The sequence below is a fragment of the Perca fluviatilis genome, chromosome 4, assembly GCF_010015445.1.
Source record: "Perca fluviatilis chromosome 4, GENO_Pfluv_1.0, whole genome shotgun sequence".
Taxonomy (NCBI): Eukaryota; Metazoa; Chordata; class Actinopteri; order Perciformes; family Percidae; genus Perca; species Perca fluviatilis.
In genome coordinates, this window is record NC_053115.1 from 36,047,598 (window position 1) to 36,072,481 (window position 24,884).

The following is a 24,884-nucleotide window of genomic DNA, read 5'->3' on the forward strand; positions in this document are numbered from 1 at the left end:
TGTGTGTGTGTGTGTGTGTGTCCGTGTGTCTGTAGGTCCTGTGGGATGTGCGGAAATAACTAATCAATAAAGGTCAAAAGGGCAGTTTGCTGTGAAGCAAATAAAGAGACTGAAGGAAAAGAGGGGGATGGGACTTCTCATTCTGTCTCCTGAATTAAACCATCAACACACTGTGGATGTGCTGCTCTGACAAAAAGCTACAAGGGAAGAGTCATCAGGGTCTAACATGTCATATTGCATCATTTTGCGAAACAAAAATGTGAAGATGTACATTGCTAAGCAGAAAAATTGATTACTGGTGGCTTTTTGATATATATTTTATGCCATTCTATGTCTACCAAGTAAAATTTCTTGTACGCATAAACATTCTTGGCCTGATTCTCAAGGTGCAAGTTTCATTTATTGTTAATCTACAGCACAGGGTTGCACAATGAAATGCAAGATGTAGCCCCCTAATGCTAAGAATACAAAAAAAATACAAGATTTATATGGAGCATGGAGGATGAGTTGTCTGAGGAAAAAAGCTAGTCTTAAGGTTTAATGGTACAAAAGCCAATTCTGCTGCTTGAAAATGTTTATTATAAAAACATAACAACAACCTAATAAACTGTTATTCACCGTGTTTCGTACTGAACTAGGAGTTGAATTGGACCAACTGGGTAATAAGGGTATTATCCAAATAGTCTCTGCTAGGTGTGTGTGTGTGTGTGTGTGTGTGTGTGTGTGTGTGTGTGTGTGTGTGTGTGTGTGTGTGTGTGTGTGTGTGTGTGTGTGTGTGTGTGTGTGTGTGTAAATCAGATCAATAGAGCATCATAAGTCTAGGGTTGAAAGGTCAGGCTTATAAAAAAACAGAGAGAGAGATGGCGCCATAGGGGGGTAGAAAAAGAAGACAGAGCAGCTGACAGCTGTGAGTGTGCGTGTGTGTGTGTGTGTGTGTGTGTGTGTGTGTGTGTGTGTGGGGGGTGTCAGCATGCAGTTGTGTATGGAACATATAGGCCAGGTGTCCTTGAGGCTCTCTCAAAATCAAATCATTTTTCATTGCACAATTGTGAAACATTTATCTTTGCTCTGAAAAGGAGTGTGTATGTGTGTGTATGTGCGTGCATGCGTAAGGTCATGACACTTCCTTTTGTCCTTTGTGCTTTTGTCCCAATTCCCTCAGGAATCCATTTAACAGCAATCCAGTCAGGCTGTACCATCATAATGGACAGGTATGAGAATGTGTGTGTGTGTGTGTGTGTGTGTGTGTGTGTGTGTGTGTGTGTGTGTGTGTGTGTGTGTGTGTGTGTGTGTGTGTGTGTGTGTGTGTGTGTGTGTGTGTGTGTGTGTGTGTGTGTGTGTTGGCGTATCTATATAAAACATTAATATGTGCATGGTGGAACCAAGGAAGACTTATCATCTTTGGCTTTGCAGTGAGGGAGCCACCCAAAGTGAAACACTATTACCCAGGGATATAAAGAAGTGTATTCATTATGATAATCAAATGTCAATGTATTTATTATTTCATATTTAAAAAATCAAGGCTAAATTATTTTAACTTCACTGTTGGAGTCAATTAATTATTATTTTTCGGTAATCACTGTCTTGTTTTAAATTGATGTGCGCCTATGAGGAGTGCCATCACATCCATGTATTGTCTGGACTGGTCCCATCAGAGGTTGCTGCTGGAAAGGGCGACTTTTATTTTGTGTATATGAACCGATGTGAACCACGCATGTGGTTACCTTTTCTGAGCTGCAGTTTATATCCACCATTGTCGTTTATCAAAAATAATGAACAGTTATATTTCACTCTTACTTTAGTCAGGCTCAGAGTCACAGAACACAGCTCTGGAAGTGGCTGGCACAGACAAAGACAGACCGAAAGAAGCACTGCAGCAGACAGACTAGAGAGACATGCACTACTGGCGAAGACTCAATCAAACATAGAGAGGGTTTACCCGAACTCTTGAGCCCTTGGAAGCGAACCAAGACCCCTGTTTCCAAGCAGACCAGAGTTTGGTCATGTGGTCCGCACTATAGTTCGGATGAGCTTTCACACGGCTCCAAACAAACCGGACTATCTGATGAAACGCTCCAGGGTTCGGTTAAAATAAACCAAACTGCTCAGGTGTGAAAGCAACCTTATTTTAACATACATGTGCAAGGTAACTTGAGAGTTAAGTTATGTATGTAACTATGTCACGCTACGTTATGTACGTAATAGTCTCGCTTTGTCAGACCTTCCTCCAAAGCACGCTGGAGGAGAGTCTGGTTACTCCACGTAGCATTCAGGGATGGGAGGAAAAGGATTATTGGCATTTCTTTAAACCATTCACAATCGTCTTGGGCGGTGCTAAGCACCGGAGAAAAGCAGTGTAAAGAGTCTCTAAAAGTGTGGGCTAAAAATGGTTGGCAGAAGCTGACATTACATGGAATAGAGTTACTATGTCAGTACTACCAGACAGCAAGTCAATATGGCTGCAGCAATCCTAAGAACACTGACTACCCTTGTGTAAACCCCAGTCAACTTCCCTTTAACCAAACTAATTGTCATAGTTTTGGTATTTGTGTCACCATTTGATGTAACATATTGCGTTAAAGTGGATCTGATGATTGCTGAGTGACTTACCATCTTGTGGGACTTCAATGGGTGCTGCTTCGCGCCACAGTAGCAGCAATAATGACATGTGAACCAGGGCCACATGGCCGCCCTGCCCCAACATCTCTCCACCACCGATTGGCCGGCCTCGCCCCTTACCTCTCCTGATTGGCTAGATGGTTCTCCTTACAGCCACGCAGAGGACCTGAGAGTACAGACAGAGACAAATGGTTAGGATGAAGACAGCGTAGTAGGCCGCTCAGTACAGTATATCTACTGTTTGTGTGTGTGTTGGTGAGTGTGTAGCTGTGCATGTATTCTGGCATGAGAGTGTGTGTCGACTCTGGCCTACATTCACAGCTGAGGCCCTGTGTGGCTCCCGAGAGAGAGCAGCCTGGAAACAAAGCCAGGGAGAAGCTCTGTGGCACTGATTCTTTCAGTAGGATCAGACTCCAGTCACAAGCTGTTTCACGGCAAAATGCAGAATGGTTTCAATTTTCTGCCCAGAAATTATGATTTTGAATGGATTATTGGGACCATTGCATCATTCGAATTGAATCAATGTCTTCGCTAATTTTAGCATTTTGTTTGTTAATTGTATATTTTCATAATCTTTTAGCTACAAAAGGGTGTTTAGAGACTGAGAAATACCTCTATATTAGTACTTATCATCACGTTTCATCTACACACTTAACCCATATACTAATATCAAGACGATGCAGTGATATTTATCACAATATTAACTTATAATGCCAGTGATAAAGCAGAACACTTAGTGCCCATGCTTCAACATCCGTGTAATAGCTTGTGAGGTGCAGTGACAAACAAGGTGTGTCACCCACTGTATGTGGTTATTGACTCTGTCTTGTCAAAGGTTTTTAAGGGTGTGTGACTATTGAGAAGCCCTGATATCTGTCTTCCCAGTATTATCCCACCAGACAATCCCCATGAATCCAGGTCAGGAGGTGATGCCAAATTCTCCAAATGAGGGGGATGAGATTTGTTTGGCAGTTAGCCACAATAATGGACTATCAGTCGAACATTCATATCCAGAAAGGCATTCTTATGCAAGTCACAAATCTCTGGTTTTGGCTACCTACTCAAGTCACAGAGTTCCACCCAACTTGTTGGTAACAGCACAGCGCTATAATTGTAACTTATTGACTGATCTTGTCAATGTACTGCTGTCGAACTAGAGGCCACAGATTGTATTAGGAATAAAGCGGGCATATTCTACCTGGTAGAATTATTTTCCATAGGTCAGGGTTTCAAAAGCTATGTGCAGAGTGTGTCCTTATCACATCATCAAACATGATCTCTTCATTTAGGGTTTAATATATTCTGTATAACTTAATCAGAAAACAGTGTAAATGAGCCAGAGTTTGCTTAATGCTGATCTTCATCTTCCTGGCCAGATGTTAAAAAGACAGCCATAAAAATGGCCAGTGTTAAAGGTTAGGGGCAAATCTCAGTATAACAGTAGCACAAGCAGAGAAACGTTGAACAAAGCCAACAAAGTGACTCTTTAAAGCAATGCTAATCTAAACTTTGCTAACATTAGCAACCATAAGCTACTGGTCATACCATACCAACTAAGACTGGAGCAGCTAAACCCTATTGTGCGTTTTATTTGTAAAATACCATGGTTTCTTCAAAAGTTACATAGTCTCGCTGTAATTAATAATGAGTTAAAATTATGAATCATACTTATGGTCATGTTATATATATTATATTTAACATTTGAAATGAGGGGTCTCAGTCCAGTTTTCACTATAATTTATATTATTTTGTTTATTTTAACTGTAATTTAACGATTATTGATACAGTTGATGTCACAGTCCTCAGCACCTCGATAGTGTGTTAAGTCACATTCTCCGTCCTCATTATCCATACTTTCTTGCAGATTTAAAATGGCAACCAACTGGTAAACGCTCACCCTCACAACGCCTATCCTCACACTCCCACCTGTTTTCTTTTTTTAATTCATCCTGTTGTCATGGCTTTGAGCTCTGGTGTGATTTGAAGCAGAGAAAAGGATTGATCCTGGTGGGAGATGGCAGCACGGGGGACAGGGATTAACAGTGGCAGGTGGTCCTGCAATGGTTGCCAGTACACAGACCTGGCTGTCATTTGGAGGTGGTGGGGTGTAAATTAGAAATCTTTGGCTTGCGGGTTGGCTGCTGAATAATGTGGCAGGAAGAAACATTATAGAGTATAGAAAAACATGGATGTAGTGCCCATATTGTCAGCAGGCCTACTAGCTCCTGCAGGGTCAATCTAAAGCTCCGATATTGTTTACCACTCACTGGCATCTTTGCCAGTTACTGAAGCCAGAAAGTCCTTATTGGGCACGAGGTGATGAAGCTTGGTATGGGTGTAGTTAAGGTAGCACAAACAAGACAGGTGAGTGTGTCAGGCTGAGACACAAGCTATGTTTCCATCCGTCAGTCGAATTTTCTGTTTGACTAAAAACATTCATGCAAATAAAGCCGGTGAAAGTGTTTCCATCCAACGGCTTTAAAGCGAATAAAAACCTGTGCGTAATGACGTCACATGCTGTTTTGCGATCAAATTGGTCTATCGAATAGATTTGAGACATCATCTGTTTCCATAAATTTTCGCACTGAATCGCACAACATTCAAGCTAACATTTGCAAATTATTAATATTGTACAAGTTATAATGTGTATTGTGCTCATGTGCCAGCTGATAGCGACATACTGTATGTATCAAGCTATACTAAGATAACAACGGCACTACCAAAACATCACTATGATGATGCAGATGCACCTAAATGCCAAACGACAACAGCGGCGGCCTGTGGTTTGGGAACGACAGCGCGGCAAACAGAAAATGTAAATTAAATTTTAAAAGTCTCTCGTTCCACTTATATCTATTTTTGTTGCCACCCGCCATATCTGCAAAGAAAGTAGACATGACCTAAAACTTCTTCATCTTCGTTTTAGTGACCTAAAACATAATCACAATTCATTATTTATTCGGTGAATATCGTTTACATCAGCATTTATCGCATGAGCCGTTTACCGATTATGAGAATTGAGATTGTACGTACAAACTTTGTGTCGATATTTATGAAATTCAATCGAATTTTACTGTTTCCATAAGGAATTTTTCATTCAATATTACTTAATTCACATCAAAACGTGTGGATGGAAACATGGCTACAAACCCATTACAAAACTCCTATTCCCTGTCTCTCAGTACAGGTGCTCCACAAGGCTGTGTCTTGAGTCCCTTCCTGTACTCTCTATACACCCATGACTGTACACCCACCCACAACACCAATGTCATCATCAAATTTGCAGATGACACAACAGTGGTTGGCTTGATCACCAGGGGAGATGAGGCGACATACAGGGAGGAGGTCCAGGGGTTAACAGACTGGTGTGCAATTAACAACTTGGCTCTAAACACAGAAAAAAACAAAAGAGCTCATTGTTGATTTTAGGAGGAAGAAGGAGGAGTGATAAATGGGGGTGTTGTGGAGAGGGTGTCAACATTTAAGTTCCTGGGCACACACATTTCGGAGAACCTCACATGGAAACATAACACCAACTACCTGATCAGGAAGGAACAGCAGCAACTATTCTTCCTGAGAGTTCTCAGGAAGGTCAATCTATCACAACATCTGCTAGGATCCTTCTATCGCTGTTCCATTGAGAGTGTCCTGACCTACAACATCCTGGTGTGGTACAGCAGCCGCTCTGCAGCTGACAAAAAGGCCCTGCAGAGGGTAATCAACGCTGCTCAGAAAATAACCAACACACACCTACCTGCTCTGGAAGGCATCTTCACCTCCCGCTGCCTCCAGAAAACAACAAATGTACTGAAAGACTCTTCCCACCCTGCCCACCATCTCTTTGACCTTCTGCCCTCAGGCAGACGATACAGAACACTTAAAACACGCACCACTAGATTGTTGTACAGTTTTTACCAAAAGGCTGTCACTACACTGAACACTACCATGAAATCATACAGCTAATTGGGATTGTGCATGAAACTGTATCCATTTATGTTTATAGAAAATGCTGGCCGTGTACCTGCTGATAGTGTGAGTGTTGGTGTGGAAGTGGAACTCTCACAAACAAATGTTATTTATATAGTTTTATTGTTGTTTTTACTTATTTATTGCTTGAGATCCATCCTCACTTCGTGCAATGACATTTCGTTGTATTCTTTTACAATGACAATAAAAGGAATCTGAATCTGTATACACAAAGGAGTATCAGCCTGTATCTCTTTAAACTACGAGCTGTTAAATAACAATGATTTCACAACAGACGGGGCACAACAGCTTTTTTGCCTGAAGGCAGTAGTCAGATGTCATCCAAAACCTGCAAACACCTCGCAAAAACACGCACGCACGCACGCGCAAACACGCATGCATGCACGTACGCACGCACACATTATGCATAAACCATCTGGTGGTATGTGAGTCCAACACGATAAAACTAAATAGCTAATCTGCCCCTGGGGAGCTAATACCCCTGGATTGGCAGGCATGAGGTGCCAATCACACACACACACACACACACACACACACACACACACACACACACACACACACACACACACACACACACACACACACACACACACACACACACACACACACACACACACACACACACACACACACACACACACATGCAAATGGTACATGGTCACACATGGATAAAGACACACCCCGACCTTCATTGCGCTCAGCAGACACACACACACACACACATAAAAGCACACATATCTCTGTAGCCTAGCTGTTGTTAAACCTGACCAATATCACCCCATCTCTGTTAATTACCACACACACACACACACACACACACACACACACACACACACACACACACACACACACACACACACACACACACACGCACAGTGGCAAATGCAGAGGGTACATGGTCACGCGTTCAGCAGACACACACACACACACACACACACACACACATTATACACACATACACAAACACACACACACTACATATAGGAAGAACGGTACAGGGATTAGGAAAAGAGCATGCCACACAGTCCAATGTGAGCCTCAAAACAGAAAGGTGCTTTGAATTGCAGATCTATTCCCAGCCGAGAGATCTCAGGATAAGGAGGAATGAAAGAGAAAAAGAGACATGGACAGAATGGCAGGGTAAGCTCTGAAATAGGTCAGTGTTTCATTCCACGTGTGGAACCGTCTCCACACACTGCAGTGCATTATAAATGATGTTGTAGCGCACAGTGATACACTGAGGCTAAGTGCACATGCAGAGGAGAAAAAGGGTCGGTGAACGTAACATACTACCAGGGTGCGAACTACGGGGGAGCTAGGGGAAGCTCAGCTGCCCTTACAGTTTTTCTCAATTGCTAAAACTAAAACGGTAAACACAAGTGGCAACAATCAAATACAAATAGAGAACACGTCATTGATTGAACACAACCACTCAAAATTGATTTCACTTGTTTTAAATGATGTGACACAACCAATATAAGCCAGTTCAGAGAGCCACAGGGGAAGAAGCCTCTTGTGATGTTGATGAAGTGCTCTGGCCTGACCCAGCCCAAAGACAAGAAGAAGCACATTGATCACATGTTTACTCCTTTGATTTTTGTCCCTTTTAGTATTGTATACTGTAGTACAGTGCATTGTAGGCTGCATACTGTACAATGAACAAATTGTATGGCCCTGAACATTGTGCTTTCTATTTGTTACTGTAACAGTACTGACTGCTCAACAGATTTTGACTGGTTGCAGGTTCATATCAACAAAGAACAAGGGCCCTATTTTAACGATCTGAAACGCAAGTGTGAAACGCAAAACGCAGCGTAGCTTTGTGGGCGGATCTCGGGCGCTGTTGCTATTATACCGGCGAGATAAATGACTCTTGCGCCAGACGCAAATCTTAAATGGGTTGGTCTGAAGTAGCTAGGTGTGGTTTGGGCGTAACGTGAAAATAACCAATCAGAGCGTCATCTCACATTCCCTTTAAGAGCATGCGTATTGTTCCGTGGCGGATTGCTATTATGACGGCAGATTTGCCTGGCGCACGCCAGCGGGAGCTGTCCGAGATGCGGCAAAGTAATAAATGCCCGTCTTGTCCGGTGGGGTGATAGTTGCGGCGCTCTCGGGCGCATCTCCTCAAGTCTGGAGAGGATTGCTGCAGCCATGGAGCGTGGGCCTCCAAACGCACCACCTGCACCTGTTGCGGCCCTTCCTCCTCCCCCCACTCCATCTCCGTCCACCCGCTCCATCAGGAGCGCATCGCGCATTGCCACTCCAGGACCAGATTCCGCCGGAGTGTCCAATCCCACCGTAGTTCAACATCACGTCTCCTTAAGTCCTCTAATATTTCCTCATTTATGTCATCAACACATCCATGATTCATGGAAATGTGTAAAACACAACAAGCCACAAAGAATGCTGCAACTTTTTGAGGACTGTACTGTAAAATGCCTCCTGATCTATCCAAACACCTGAAGCACATTTTCAGTAATATTTTTCTTTGTAATTATGTATGGTTTTCAAAAATGTGAACTGCTGTAGATGAGAGAAGTGAATGCGCGTTATGCACACGCTACATTATGGCCAAGCATTCATTCTAAAATAGCATCTGAATAACGCTCCCGCCATACATGGCGATGACCGGTTACCACCCTTTCGACTATGCCCTACCTTGGGCTGTGCGAAACGGTCACGCGCTTCGCACAGCGGCGTTACAGACATTATGCAGGAAAGGGATTAAAGTCCTTTTTTATTTGGACAATTTAATCATTATGGCTCCTTCCCAGGAGAGGGCTGCACTCCCCACAATGGAGGTTGTGCAGCACCTACAGACACTGGGTTTTCCCATAAACTGGCAAAAGAGCTCGCTGGTCCCCTCACAGACAATAGTTTATCTGGGCATGGACATAATCTCAGCTACTATGAGAGCCAAACTATGAGCTCTCTGTTGTCACGCATCAAGCCTCACACAACAGTGTCGGCACTGTCTGTGATGCGCCTGCTGGGCATGATGTCTGTGAGTCACATGGTGGTTCCTCTGGGTCTCCTCCACATGAGAAAAATTCAGAGATGGTTCAGTCGACGGCACCTCGACCCAATACGGCACGAGAGGCGTATGCTCATCATCCCTCCTTCTCTACAGTCGGACCTGGCATATTGGGGAAATCCCCGGACCTTGTCATCCGCTATTGACATCCGAGAGTGACGTCACACATAACGGTGTACACAGACTGGGGAGGGGCATGTGCGAATCGCAGGTGGTGGGAGGGAGATGGCCAGATTGTCCACTTCCCCACATACAAACACAACAACTACCAAAAACAAAGACAAGAAAATACGTAGTGGTGACCACAATTTAATCTAAAGAGCTGACTTGTTGACTATCTCGTCGGAAAAACTGATTGCTGCGCACCATTTTCTCTCACTCTCTTTCTTCACGGAGAAACAGCTGATCAACGATCTACTAGCAAAAGTGTAACAGAGCTGTGTGACATTGTAATCAAATATATACATAAAAATAGGTTGAGTATGACTACTATTTACATATATACAGATCAGTCTCAGGTTGAAACGTAGTTCTGAAAGTTAAGTTGCACAACTTAAGGTAATGTTTATGTATGTTTAATGTATGCCTTAGTTTGAGGTTGTTATTGCATTTCAGAAAATGTTTTCTTTAAAAACAATGTAATATGGCACTTAAATGCACTTAATATGTTTAGTTTTTTGAGAGATGATATTGTAAGCAACGTAGGCAATAAAAAGGTTGCTTTTTCCGAAAATTAAACCAAACTATTATATATTATTGCTCTTCAATAAAACAAAAGTATTTCTTATACGATTACTCGATTAATCGATGGAATAATCGGTAGAATACTTGATTACTAATATAATCGATTGCTGCAGCCCTATGTGAAATCTCAAAGACAGCCTCATGCTTTCTTTATAAACTACTTGTGGGTGGCTGTTTGCTGTTTGACCTATCAATTCCTGTCGATAAAGTATAATAGGGTAAATCCTGTATAGTGCATACACTTGTAGCTGTTATGATTCTTTGTAAGTCATTGTAAGTCGCAAGCGCACTGAAGTAATCAAGCAATAACCAAGCTAGTTTCAAAACACCGCTATGAAAACAACACCATGTGAATAAAGCTAATTTATATCAATTTGCTGGAGATTTGAGAAGGTTTGTGGGAGTTGTGGGAACATTGAGGTAAGCGATGTGAAATAAGAACAACCGGTGGGTGAAGGCCTTTTGATTTATTGACTATGATAGCAGCTTTAAATCTGAGGTTTACACATTACACACAGTTAGAGGTCCAAAGTTGGCAGAAAGGAATCTTGATTCCCACTCTCTTCCACAGATAGACTGAGCCTGCTCTATGAAGAGCAACATTTCCACATGGCTGACACCGGGCAATCTTCCCACCTGCTTATTTAAAGCTATAGTGCGTAGTTTCAGCAGCCCCCATGAGTAATTCTAAGTAATGACAACAAAACTGTCGGTGCATCCACATGATACAAGCCTTCCGTGACCCTGTTGTCACATGGCCTGAGACAGATCAGACTCTAATAATAGCTTGTGGGGTTTCACAATGACTTGCAATGGCGATTGATCAGGAAGGGCCAGAGACAGACTTCCAGGATCAGGAATGACAGCAACATGGCATCCAAAGCATCACAGGGCTTACAATCGTACAGGCGTGGATGGTCGAAGTGGCTGAACGAGACTGAGACTGTGGTTGTGGTTGTCTTGGGGTATAGTTCAGTGCTAGAGCTTTTGACTGCAGATCAAGAGGTCCCCAGTTCAAATTTGGGTGCCCCCTACACATATGATGTGTGCAGGCTGTTATCTTTATGGGTGGCTGTGGCTCAGGTGATAGAGCGGTTGCCTACCAATCTAAAAGGTCAGTGGTTTGATCCCTGACCCTGCAGTCCCGTGTCGAAGTGTCCCTGGGCAAGACGCTGTGTGCGATTATGCAAGGCTTGTATCATGTGGATGTGCCGACAGTTTTATTGTCCTTACTTAGAATTCCTCACGGGGGCGACAGGGGTCAGTATTGGGAACAAAATTATTTATCCTTTATATAAATGATATATGTAAAGTATCCGAATTACTGAAATCTGTATTATTTGCAGATGACACAAACATCTTTGGTTCTGGTCAGAATTTACAGCAAATCTTGGACATAATCACTTCAGAATTCAGAAAAATAAAACAGTGGTTTGATATGAATAAGTTAGTAAAACCAAATTCATGATATTTGGTAATCATAAATCAATCAATCATGTACAGTTACAGATAGAGGGTGTTAATATAGAAAGAGTATATGAAATGAAATTTCTTGGAGTGATTATAGATGACAAGATTTGCTGGAAACCTCATTTAAAACATATCCAAGCCAAATTGTCTAGAAGTATTGCAGATTTGGCTAAAGCAAAGTACAGTTTAGACAACAAATCACTACACATTTTGTATTGTTCAATGGTGTTACCGTATTTAAATTACTGTGTAGAGGTTTGGGGTAACACATATCACAATTAATTGAAATAGTTAATTATACTTCAAAAAGAGCAGTAAGAATAATTCACAACACTGGATATTTGGAACACACTCACACACTATTTTTACAGTCTAAAGCATTAAAATTACTTGACCTAGTTGAATTTCAGAAAGGTGTAGTCATGTTCAAAGCGAGAAACAATTTATTGCCTGGCAACATACAGAAAATATTTTCTGAAAGAGAGGGGGGCTATGACTTGAGGGGAAAGTCAAATTTTAAGATTCCCTGTTTTCGCACTAAAAGGAAAAGTTTCTGTCTATCTGTCAGTGGCACTAAATTGTGGAACACACTAAGTAATGAATTAAAGCAATGTCCAAACATATTCCAATTTAAAAAGATGTTCAAAGAAACTATATTCCAGAGGTACAGATAAATACAGTGCAATTAATTAATAATTTGGGCTTACATTGAACAATGTGTAGCATGTGTATAATTATTGTTTATAGGTAAATATATGAATTTCCATTAATTAAATTTTTTTTATCTCTGTTGACTTATTATTATAACATTATTATTATATTATATTATTAGTATAACACACTTAATAGGAAAGACAGGGTATAAAGGGGTAGGAGTACATAAGTTTTACTTCTTCCTACTCCTTTTTGAATGTGTAAATAGAGTTCTTTAAGTACAAGAAATTATGGAGTTTTATTTTTTTAACTGTTCTTTTTTTACATTACTATTTTCTTTGGATGTTGTATTGTATTTACATGTTCAAAATAAAAGCTATAAATAAAACTACGCACTACGCTTTAAGACTAGAAAAGCGCTATATGAATACAGTCCATTTACAATCTCAAGGCCAAGGGCCGTATACAACAATACCAAAATTAGGTATTTTTCAGAGATTTCAGATTTGTATGTGGCATTGTTTCAAGGGTTCAGTAGGGCAGCAACAGCAGAACACGAGGAAGTGGTGCAGCCCTGTTCATGGCAGTGGCTCAGAGAAATGGAGGCTCAGTGTGTAGGGCAAAGGTTTCCCAGGTAGACTGGGGGCACAAACATTCATGCACCAGTGCTGCACCGAGGTGGCAGGATTGGTTTGGCTGGCTTCTCTGACAGTGCTGCAGTACACTCGATTGTAGGTTTTTTCACATTACAACCAGGTCAGAATTACCTTAGTTTAGCCTGAGGTCCACAACCTCAGGCACAAATTATCATCATGCACACAAACACACACTGAGTACTTCTCCTAACATTACATCAAAGGGTGCCTCATAGAAGCCGTTAGACTAACTTTGTCTGGTCTCCCCCTTCTGCTTCTGGTGCTACAGGCTTTAACAGAAACAGATTGGTCTGTGACACGCGATTTCTAAAATTCACGTTAATTTGTACTATGTACATACAGTATATTGTGTATCAGTAAGCACTGCTCAGTGACCTTCTATGAGTTTTGCCAGAAGCACGCTCAAAGTGCAAATCATGACTCAGAGCAAAAACATTTTTAACCTACTTCCAGAAACTGCATTCATTTGCTGAATGAGACGGTTAAAAAAACAGTTCTTTAAAAGTTATGACTTCTTCCATTAATTTAGATGAGAGAAGACTACAGATATTTTTTTATCATAAAAGCAGTAAATTACATTTTCCAGTCTTGTCAGGTCAAATGTAGAATGAATAATTTAATATTTAGACTAATTTTCTTATGATATCCCTCACGTTTTATATTTCCTAAGAGAAGGAACTTAATATGCAAGAGCTAAACAGTTCCAAACCATCAAATGAACTGTGAAGGCAAGCACGATTATTACAGCTACAACGTCCAATCAGCTGTTGAATGTTTTCATTTTCAGTTCCTGATTTCAGAGAGGTAAACATTCAGAACAACGGGTTAGAGATTTGGCCAAAAAGAATCTGCTCTTTTACAGTAGGTGACATATTGCAGACGCTACAGTACATATTGAAAATGTCTTCTATTGTCTTTTTTTTACTATTATCGTCATATTTTCCTTAAGCATTCTAGTGAGTTAAACATATCCCAAACCTGGAAAATCCCTCATTTCATTCTCATGATTTTGCAAGTAATTGTGTGTGTAGAATACACAGAATGAATTTGAATGCCCATGCCTGCAAACAGAGCAGGTCTGTATCTTTGTGTGCATGAATGCTTGCGTTTATGTTGTTCTGCTTTGTATTAGCTGAAGCTTGGGCTTTCCTACTTCTATGTCCTAAATGCAGTTTTCAGCTCGATTTTTCCACATAATGCAGAAAAAACTACAATCAAAGCTGTCATTCTGAAATTTCTATTTGGAAACTTATTTATTGGATAAGAGCACTACGCACATCACCTACGGCCACTATAATCGCGATTTCCAAACTGCTAGCAGCTGCAATACAAACATTTGACAGACATCCACAAAATCAGTCTTTACGCAGACGATGTGTGACTACTCCTACAGTACAGGACCCTCACGTATCCCTAAAATAATGCTTTACTGTTAAGCAGTAAAGTGTTATTTAGTGATAACCAGGTGCAAATATGAAGTTAACTATCAAAGAAAACATATAAACTCAAGTATAGGGGACATCAGATTACTGCATACCATGTAAATATTTTAATATAATACATTTTAATTTCAATGTTCTGTCATCTATTATTCCATTACTTTTCCTGATGTTTAAGGTTTTTGACGTGGTATCATTTCAGTATTGATATCCAGATATTTTGGCAGGGTAGTGTATGGAAGTCATAATTTTGGTATTAGTGACAACACTATTTGCAATACGTATATACTTTTCTCCACTTCTCATTGTGACTTACATTACATTTAGTCCCACTAGTACATTATATATTCACTGCATATATTATGAATGTAGGAAAAACAGATCTATGCTACTCGTGAGCGTGATGGAAAGGTAGGCAGATAAGAAGGAAGTCCTGGTGGACCCTCTTTCCCTCTTAGTAAAGAAGCTTGTTCTAAACACAAATCCTGTACATGTCTCCTTTTTATCTCTGTGAGACAGTGGCAAAGCTGGAGGCATTAACACATTATCCGCCTCCTCAACCATTTCGCTGACCTCCATATATACCCCCAACAGCATCACCAATTCTGTTCTACAAAACACCCCCAAAATAGCCCTCCACCCATCACACACAATTACCCTCAGCACCACAGCGCTCTCATGGCTACTGCACACACATAAATAAATACTGTATGTACAAGCAAGCCAGCAGTCAAAGTAAATCACAAACTGGTACTAAAGCAACCGCAGGAAGGTAATAGGCATATACAATTGCGCCAGTGTTTCATGCTGTTTCCTGTTAGTTGGTGACCCTCCCCCGCTGAAATCACAGCCACTAACAGGGAAACCTGGATACACTATATCAAAATAAAAGCACAGAGAAAAACCTTGATCTGTCAGTCTACTTTGGCCCTGGCCATATTTTTGCATGCGTCTAGTTTTGTCTGCATTTTGTTTGAGAGTGTGTGCTCTGTCCTGTGAAGATCTTTGTCCTCAACCTATAGGTGCCTCTCTGTGACTGGCTGGGGTTGTGGGTTTGGCCTGGGGAGTGTCTTCCTAACTTTTTTAAATGCCCTGGTTTTCAGCGGTCCTGTGACAGCAGTCTGACATATGTTTTACTTAGAGTTAGCCAACACTTTTTGGGGAGATGTATTCCTTTATTTTTTTCAGTTTTGGCCTTGTAAAATTGTTTATCACTTATATTGCTTCAGTCTATTGTCACAACTTCAGTGTTTTGTATTAATAATTTTTTTTCCACAAACTGCAATTCAGTGTTCAGACTTTGACTTTTTTACTCTTATGTTGTGCTCTTAGCCCCTTAGATGGGGGCGTGGTTTGGGCTACTTCTTTGTACCATTTGTGCGGTTTCCACCAATAAAAAGTTAGCATATATTTCCATAAATCAGCCTCTTCTCTAATCAGAGTAGTGTGATTGAGATTGACAGGACAATGAGTTCAGTAGCTTCAACTTGACATGCAAGAACTGATAACTGATGACCAACACAATCAAATGTCATTTTAGTTCATTATATTCAGTTTGAATCTATGGCCCTGACCATGGCTCTAAAATTTTGGATTTGTAATTGTTGACACCCCCCACCACCACTACCACCCACCCACCCACTTACCCACTAGGCGGGTAGTAGCCATCTACACAGTCTATTCTTGTGAATACTCATGTCTAAGATGCCACACTGACAGAAACAGAAACACTGACTTACGTTCACTGATGTGGACACTTTGGTTCTTTCTGTGCACTCACTCTGTCCAGACCACTCAACAGACCTGATGAGACACAAAGACAACAAATAAACAATATTACAAACTCTTTAATCCTCTTGAGCAAACAAATGACAACGTACAATTCCTTTATAAAACAGAAACACCAGAATTCAACAGATATGGAAGCAATGTCAGCTATTATATTATAAACAAGTAATATCTGTGGTCACTCTGACTGGACCCCCTGACAGGCTGTCTCTCTCCAAAAGTCGACTCCGAGTCAACTTTTGCAGAGCCGTAGCCAATGAGAGAGCAGACTCGCTAACGTGCCTCCGATATATTCTACTGTGTATACACATACGCTATGTTTAAAATTCCGAGCAAATTAAAAGATCGTGATTTTCCTATAGCTTACTTTATGATACTACATGGATGTTAACAGCTAGTTTGGCAGAGGGTCGCAAAATCAGTTGGTATTCCTGGTGAGTTTTAAAATAAATATATATATATATATATATATATATAGTTTTATTAGTATAAGCATTGTAGTAATGTTAGCATTGGAGCAATGACAACTAGCCTGTTGCTATTCATACATAACGTTATTTAAACTACAAACTAAACACAACCTTTTAAGCGGCAAAGTGTGTGACTGCAGTAGAAAACTTACCAACTAGTTTGTGATAGGCCAGATAGAAACTGACAGAAACGTATCAACCCAACAACAAATTATCTGCAAAACGTGTACACCGTCAGCATCAGGTTGTGGTGACTAGGGCTGGGTACCGAACGTCGATACTTTTATGGTATCGAAAAAAATATTTAAATCCTATGAGTATCGAAAAATACTTTATCTTTCGGTGCCAAATTTCGGTTCCAAAAGCGTCTTAGCGTGTAAGCGCAAGCTTATCTGTCCTCTCTGCATACTGACACAGAGCGGAGCTCCGACCGACACACACACACATACGCACACGGAGAGGTGCGGACGGAGTAAACTGTCTGCAGTTTTGTTGAAGTCACAGAGAGTCACGGTTGGTTTCAAGTGTGGTTACAGTTTTTTAAAACTTCACGCAGACAGCGTTTGCTGTGATATGATATTAATGGCGAGCCGAAAGCGGTCGCGGTGCTGTTGACGTTCCACTTCCTCTTACAAGCAGCCACAACGGTGGTTTCTCTGCCCTGATGACTGACTGACAGGCTGAGCTTGCAAGGCAAGGCACTTTTATTAATGTTACTCTGAGTGAGCAGTTTTACCAGATTTTTTTAAATTTTGATAACTGTTTTGATTCACAATTAAGGTGGAAATAAAAGCTTTGTGTTTAATGTATGGTATCGAAAAAAGTATCGTTAGGAATCGGTATCGAAATTGGCACCGGATCGAAAGATTCTGAACGATACCCAGCCCTAGTGGTGACACAATTCCGCTTTGAATCAGCTGTTAGTGACCCAGACAGCGGAGCTGCAGTTGAAAAAAGCCGCCTGTGGAAACTCAAGTTCAGTGTGCAAAGAGATTGCAATAAAATAAGTCTAAAGAGAAGACTCCAGTCAGATGTGCTGACTGCTCAATAATCTGTGTAAGTCTGATTGCAGGAAGAAGCAGAAAATGCAGCACACACAAAAAAAACACACACACACACACACACACACACACGCCTCAGGACTGTCTGCAGCAGCGTTGTTTCTTCAACTATGTGTTTGTGCTTTCAAAGAGCTCGTCTGTACGCCAGCCGCTGCCCTTAGGATCACAGGATGCTCTTTCCCTCTTTCTTTTTGTCCCTCTTGTCTGTGTTGCTGCTGCTGCAGACACTCACACATACACAAAAACACACACTAACACACAGTCTGCCTGGAGGTCTGTGGAAAAGCATCTATGAAAATATAAAAATATACAAACACACTGTGGGCCCTATTTTAACGATCTGAAACGCAAGTATGAAACGCAAAACGCAAGTAGCTTTGTGGGCGGATCTCGGCCGCTGTTGCTATTTTACCGGCGGGATAAATGACTCTTGCGCCCGACGCAAATCTAAAATGGGTTGGTCTGAAGTAGCTAGGTGTGGTTTGGGCGTAACGTGCAATAAACCAATCAGAGCGTCATCTCACATTCCCTTTAAGAGCAGGGCGCTTGTTCCATGACAGATTGCTATTATGACGGCGGATTTGCCTGGCGCACGCCAGCGGGAGTTGCCGATGCGAGATGCGGCAAAGTAATAAATGCCCGTCTTGTCCGGGTGGCGATGTTGCTGCGGCCACTCGGGCGCATCTCCTCAAGTCTGGAGAGGATTGCTGCAGCCATGGAGCGTGGGCCTCCAAATGCACCACCTGCACCTGTTGTGCCCCTTCCTCCTCCCCCCCCCCACTCCATCTCCGTCCACCCGATCCACCAGGAGCGCATCGCGCATTACTCCCGGACAAGATCCCGCCGTAGTTCAACATCACGTCTCCTTAAGTTCTCTAATATTTCCTCATTTATGTCATCAACACGTCACAAACAACAAGCCACAAAGAATGCTGCGACTTTTTGAGGACTGTACTGTAAAGTGCCTCCTGATCTATCCAAACACCTGAAGCGCATTTTCAGTATATTTTCCTTTGTAATTATGTATGGTTTGCAAAAATGGGAACTGCTGCATCCATTTAGATGAGAGAAGTGTATGCGCGTTGTGCACACGCTACATTATGGCCAAGCATGCGCCCCTAAAATAGCATCTGAATAAGGCACTACTGACTTTAGACTAGCGCCACTGACTTTAGACCAGGTTTTTCCTGGTCAGTGGCGGAATTGTTTTCTGAAACTGCAGAATAGCACAAAGTAACGTTTGCGCCGGAACACGCCTCCTCTTTTCGCTGAACCGCCCCCAGGAGCGCAAATACATTCCCTAATTTACCGACGTGCGTCTGTGGAGGGAAAAGTCCGCTGTGCGTCGGGTGCAAAATAGGAATGATACATGCGTCGGTGTACAAAGGCAATTGCGCTGAGTGCAAGATAGGGCCCTGTATCTCCAATACAATTTGTGCTCCAATGACAACAATGTTTCAGTCAATACAATGAAACCATACATTACCTTCAACCCGTTCTCACTCCGAACTCGTAAAATACGGACGTTTGGACAGTGGCTGTCAGCGTCTGAAGCAACGAAAAAGGCTTTCTTCAGCGTGTTTGTATAACTGTCATGTTTTTGTCCTTGTGTCAAGTTTCTGTGTTTTAGTTGGTTTCATGTTTTCTGTTTGTTTTCATTGACTTCCTGTTTTATTTTGAAATCCCTGGTCACTTGTCTTCCTGTCTTTGTTTGTTTCCCGCCTTTTATGATTATCTGCCACCGCCCCTATGTGATTCACCTGTGTGTAGTTGTCTTCCCATTAGTGATGGGCATTCCGGCTCTTTTTCATGAGCCGGCTCGTTTGACTCAGCTCACTGAAAAGAGCCGGCTCTTTTGGCTCACAAACAGCTCTTTAAAAAAATTTATGTTTTGACTATGATAGGTGTGAAAAACAATTCTAATTAAATTATTAAATGAAATGAAATGAAGACTGCGTTGCTGTGGGTCGCAGATTAGGCCTACTTGACTGAGTGGATACATCTCCACGTGAGGTGCTGGCTCCAGTCGCTCCACCACCGTCACTAGCGAGACCGCTAGTTTCTCGAAGCTCCACTATCTTCACAGTTGGGTGCACAGTTCGCATATGCCGGTGTAGGTTGTGCGTAGAACCGGCTTTATATGAGATTTGGTTTTGGCAAATTCTACACTGTGCTTTAACATTGTCTACATCATTAAGATGATTCCAAATGCTGCTGTGCTTCCGACTCATTTTCCTGCTTTTGTTTTGTTTTCAGAGCTGTTTTTCCTCTCCTCTGTCCTCTCCTCAGAGCTTGTGTTGTTGTGTGTGTTGTGTGTGTGTGTGTGTGTGTGTGTGTGTATGTGTGCGTGCGTCGGCGCGCGGGGTGGCGCGTGGCTGCGCGCGGCGTGTGTGTGTGTGATGGCTCGGCCCGTCCCTCATGCCGTATAATTGGTTGACACCTTGTGTATGATTGACAGGAACAGAATGTGAGGCTGATCAGAGAGTCGAAACTAATGTGTGCCTATATAATTATTTTTTTGTTCTTTGAATTAGTCAATTATTTTAAATAAAATAAAATTCACTCATTATTTCATTATTACATAATTTAATTTCTATAGGCTATATTTTTAAAAATAGAGTCGGCTCTTTGGACATGCGAGCCAGCTCCCGTCGTTCACCTACAAGAGCCGGCTCTTAGAGCCGACTCATTCGCGAACGACCCATCACTACTTCCCATTCCCCGTGTATCAGTGGCGGCTGCTGGTCATTCAAAGAGGGGAAGCTCATTTTTGGCCTACATCATACAAATTGTCCATTTATTTATGTTAATATTATAATATATATATATATATATATATATATATATATAATAGTAATGCAATAATTTAATTATATAATAATAATAATAAATAATAATAATGTAATTATTATAATAATTTATAATATCCATGGGAAGGTTTCATCAAGAGGAATGGCCAGCAGTATTTTCTTTCTCACAGCACAGCCAGCTAACTCTGTCCTACCAAGAGAGCTGAACAGACCTGTTACTTTGCCCTGTCTTTTGCACTAAATCAATCTTAAGTGTTGATCTAACCCTGCTGTTTAATTCTAAGTTTCTCCTCGTAAGGAAGACTTTCAAATGGCTTCGCCAAAATCAGGTCGACAATATTAGCAGTGTCTGCCATCGTGTGCAGTTTGCTAGCTGGCTAGTTCACCCCTACAACACTAGCCTAGCCTACTGTATGAATGAACAAACATCTAACAAAACGATATTAAACTCGAAGGAGGAAATGTAGGAATTAGGTTAAACTGAAACAAGGAATGTGGTGTATAATTGTATGAAATGTATGATGAAAATTGGCTAGCAATTTCCCCAGGCAAATACCAAGAAACAGGTTGCAGCAGTTCGTCTTTCAACTAGACTTGTAAAATCCGCGATGGGACTGAGCTGAGCTCTGCTTGAAGTTGAACAGCTTCAGTGACTTTTTATAGTACAAAATCGCTGTCAATCAAAAGGAGATACAGTCCTTCGACAGACCCTCCAATCATCACGCAGAAGCCCAGCGTCCAGGCCAGCCATCCATTGACCCCCAGAGACGCTGAGCGTCCGTGGGCGGGACATAATCGCAGCATTTATCCAATGACCGTCTAGTTTCGAAGCGCTCAAAAAAACTGCTCCAAGCAGCCCCATTGAAGTCAACGGACGCTGGGCTTCAACGGGGAAATGCACTGAGACGCTACGGGAATGTCCATCCATCCATCCATCCATCCATCGTCAACCACTTATCCCGCGCACAGGGTCGTGGGGGGGCTGGAGCCAATCCCAGCATACGTCGGGCGAAAGGCGGGGTACACCCCGGACAGGTCGCCAGTCCATCACAGGGCCACACATAGACGAACAACCACTCACTCACACATGCACACCTACGGACAATTTAGGGACACCAATAAACCTAGCCCGCATGTCTTTGGTCGGCGGGAGGAAGCCGGAGTACCCGGAGAGAACCCACACAGACACGGGGAGAACATGCAAACTCCACACAGAAAGGCCGGGCCAACCGGGGTACGAACCCACAACCTTCTTGCTGTGAGGCGACAGTGCTAACCACCGCACCACCGTGTCCCCTTGCTACGGGAATGTATGAGAAGGAAATCGAGTCAGCCAATTCTGAACCAACTCGTCTTCGAGATGAACGTATTCTAACGCATTTTAGTCAATAAAATGTTAACACAATAGTACATATTTGACCATTTAAATTTTAGACATTTTAGGGGAAGCTGAGCTTCCCTTGCAGTCTTAAAGAAATCGCCACTGCCGTGTATATAGCGCGGTGAAGTTGGCTGGACGTTTGATATTCACTTGATATTCGATTTTAATTTCCTGTTCTGTTGTTAGGTTCTGTCTAAGGGGCCGTCTACAAATTACCGTTTTGGTAGATTGGCAAAGAATGTTCTCAGACAGATATTCACCAAAAATCAATGAAAGGGACTTTTCTCATTCTGATTGCTGTAGTAGCTGCCAATAGTAAGCCTTTACTTACTACAGGTCATATTTGTCTCATATGTCACATGATGGTGAAACAGTATGCAATTAAAAGTTTTAAATATTCACCAAAAATCAACCAAAAGACATTTTCTCATTCTGATTGCTGTAGTAGTTGCCAATAGTAAGCCTTTACTTACTACAGGTCATATTTGTCTCATATGTCACATGATGGTGAAACAGTATGCAATTAAAAGTTTAAAATATTCACCAAAAATCAACCAAAAGACATTTTCTCATTATGATTGCTGTAGTAGTTGCCAATAGTAAGCCTTTACTTACTACAGGTCATATATGTCTAGCATGGCACGCCCTCATACTCTGCAACTGACAAGCTAGCAGTACTTACTGAGCATGTGCAACTCCCAACAAAGATTGTACAGAATTGAGATGTCTCACTCTGTAGCTAAAACTGAAAGCTCAACACACAGGGTGAAAAGAGGAGCTGCAGCAATGTCCACTACAACAAATATATGGTGTTTTCTGAAAATTAAACCACATAAACCTATTCTGCTACAACCTCAAAATACTATTATGAACCTGAAAATGAGCAGAATATGAGCACTTTAATGTTCTCCCCCTCCAATGTATCAATCACTCTGCTCTACTGTCCCTACTGCGCTCCCCTTCCCCGATACCCCAGTTTCTTGCAACATTATCAAATTTTCCCACAGTGAAATGAGTGCCAGCCTCACTAAACACAATAAAGTAATAGTCCTAAACTGTTTTTGCATTTTAACATGCTTGCAAATACAACTTTAGGTATCACATAATAAAAAACATGTTTTCCCTTCCCTACAATGCACTGCGCACCAAGCATTTACTTCATAAAAACTCAATAAAATATGTTTAAAATTTGACATGTTTACACTATTCATCAGTAACCTATTGTTGTATTTTACCTTACCTTAAAGCCAAAACCTTCGAATAATTCCATATATTTGAGGAGATAACTGCATTTGCATGTGCATGTGTGTTTCTGTCTGCATCACAATCTTCAGAATAAACCCTGCCCCCACCAAGCACATGTATATGTAACACTTATTTTGTTCCTCTAGAAACAAGAATTCTAACTTTGATTCCTTTGACCAAAATAGAGGAGGCAAGAACAAGGCCTGTAAATAGATGCTGTTTACAAACATGGTGTTTCACTATCATGTGACATATGAGACATATAGGACATGTAGTAAGTAAAGGCTTACTATTGGCAGCTACTACAGCAATCAGAATGAGAAAAGTCCCTTTCATTGATTTTTGGTGAATATTTTAAACTTTTAATTGCATACTGTTTCACCATCATGTGACATATGAGCAGTGTTGGGAAGGATACTTTCAAAACGTATTTCGTTACAGAATACAGAATACATGCCCACAAATGTAATTTGTAACGTATTCCGTTACGTTACTCAATCTGAGTAACGTATTCTGAATACTTGGATTACTTCAGGATTACTTCCACATTGAATTGCGTTTTATAAGTGTAGGAATGCAGCTATCACATCCAGCTTACTAAACAGGCCTATAATGGGTCTTTGTTCTTTTTTTCCAAACTAGCTGAATGTGTACCTGAACAAGCAGATGGATTATTGTATTGGTAGTCCCGAACTGCATACTACAAAAATCTAACCTCAGTCTTGCTACCACGAGCTAATTTTAGCTAACGTTAGCTAGCATGTCAAACGGGGCTAGTCAGTCTTTAAACGGCTCTGGAGCTAGTAAATCAGCACCTAGGAGAAGTGTAAAATTCGCGTCAATGTTAAAATAGCAAGGTGACCAGTAAAACTACAGCAGACGACTACCCTTGGCTAATTAAAAAAATAGCTTACTTTAAGATGCTTCTTCAGGTTGGAGGTGGAGTAATTTGGACGCTGAAAGGAGGTTGGTTGCTGGCAAGCACAGGTTGCACTGCACAGTTATATTTCATTCTCCCTGTTCGTTCTTTAATGTGAAATGCTGTTTGAATTTCCCAGATAGAAACTTATTCCTGCCCTGGCTCTGTCATGCCGGTTCCGACTCCATTGTGACTGATCACGCAAATAGCTATTTTTTTCGATTTCATATCGGGGCTTCTGGAAAATGCATAGAGTTGCCTTAATTTAGTCAGAGTGAATACATTCGTGAAACAGAGAAGTATCGTCATGTAATCCATTGATTTCAACAATGTAACTGTATTCTAAATACCAACGATTTAAATTGTAACTGTAACGGAATACAGTTACTCATAATTTGTATTCTGAATACGTAACGCCGTTACATGTATTCCGTTACTCCCCAACACTGCATATGAGACAAATATGACCTGTAGTAAGTAAAGGCTTACTATTGGCAGCTACTACAGCAATCAGAATGAGAAAAGTCCCTTTCATTGATTTTTGGTGAATATCTGTCTGAGAAAATTCTTTGCCAATCTACCAAAACGGTAATTTGTAGACGGC

General features: G+C 41.4%; 1 protein-coding gene across 32 annotated transcripts in view; it reads right to left on the reverse strand.

The window, feature by feature from the left end:
• Positions 1-24,884, reverse strand: part of nfasca (neurofascin homolog (chicken) a) — a 175,224-nt gene that overhangs the window by 71,461 nt on the left and 78,879 nt on the right. For 31 of the 32 annotated variants that reach the window (XR_005639058.1, XM_039798985.1, XM_039798983.1 and 28 more), the window contains 2 exons: positions 16,346-16,409; positions 2,611-2,785 (listed from right to left, as the gene is read on the reverse strand). Coding sequence is in view for 31 of the 32 variants with exons in the window: in XM_039798985.1 (XP_039654919.1) it covers positions 2,611-2,704 (94 nt within the window). In the remaining variant the exon portion in view is untranslated. Of the gene's footprint in view, positions 1-2,610; positions 2,786-16,345; positions 16,410-17,016; positions 17,192-24,884 lie in introns of those variants that run through there. The other variant, XM_039798984.1, reaches the window with a different exon arrangement.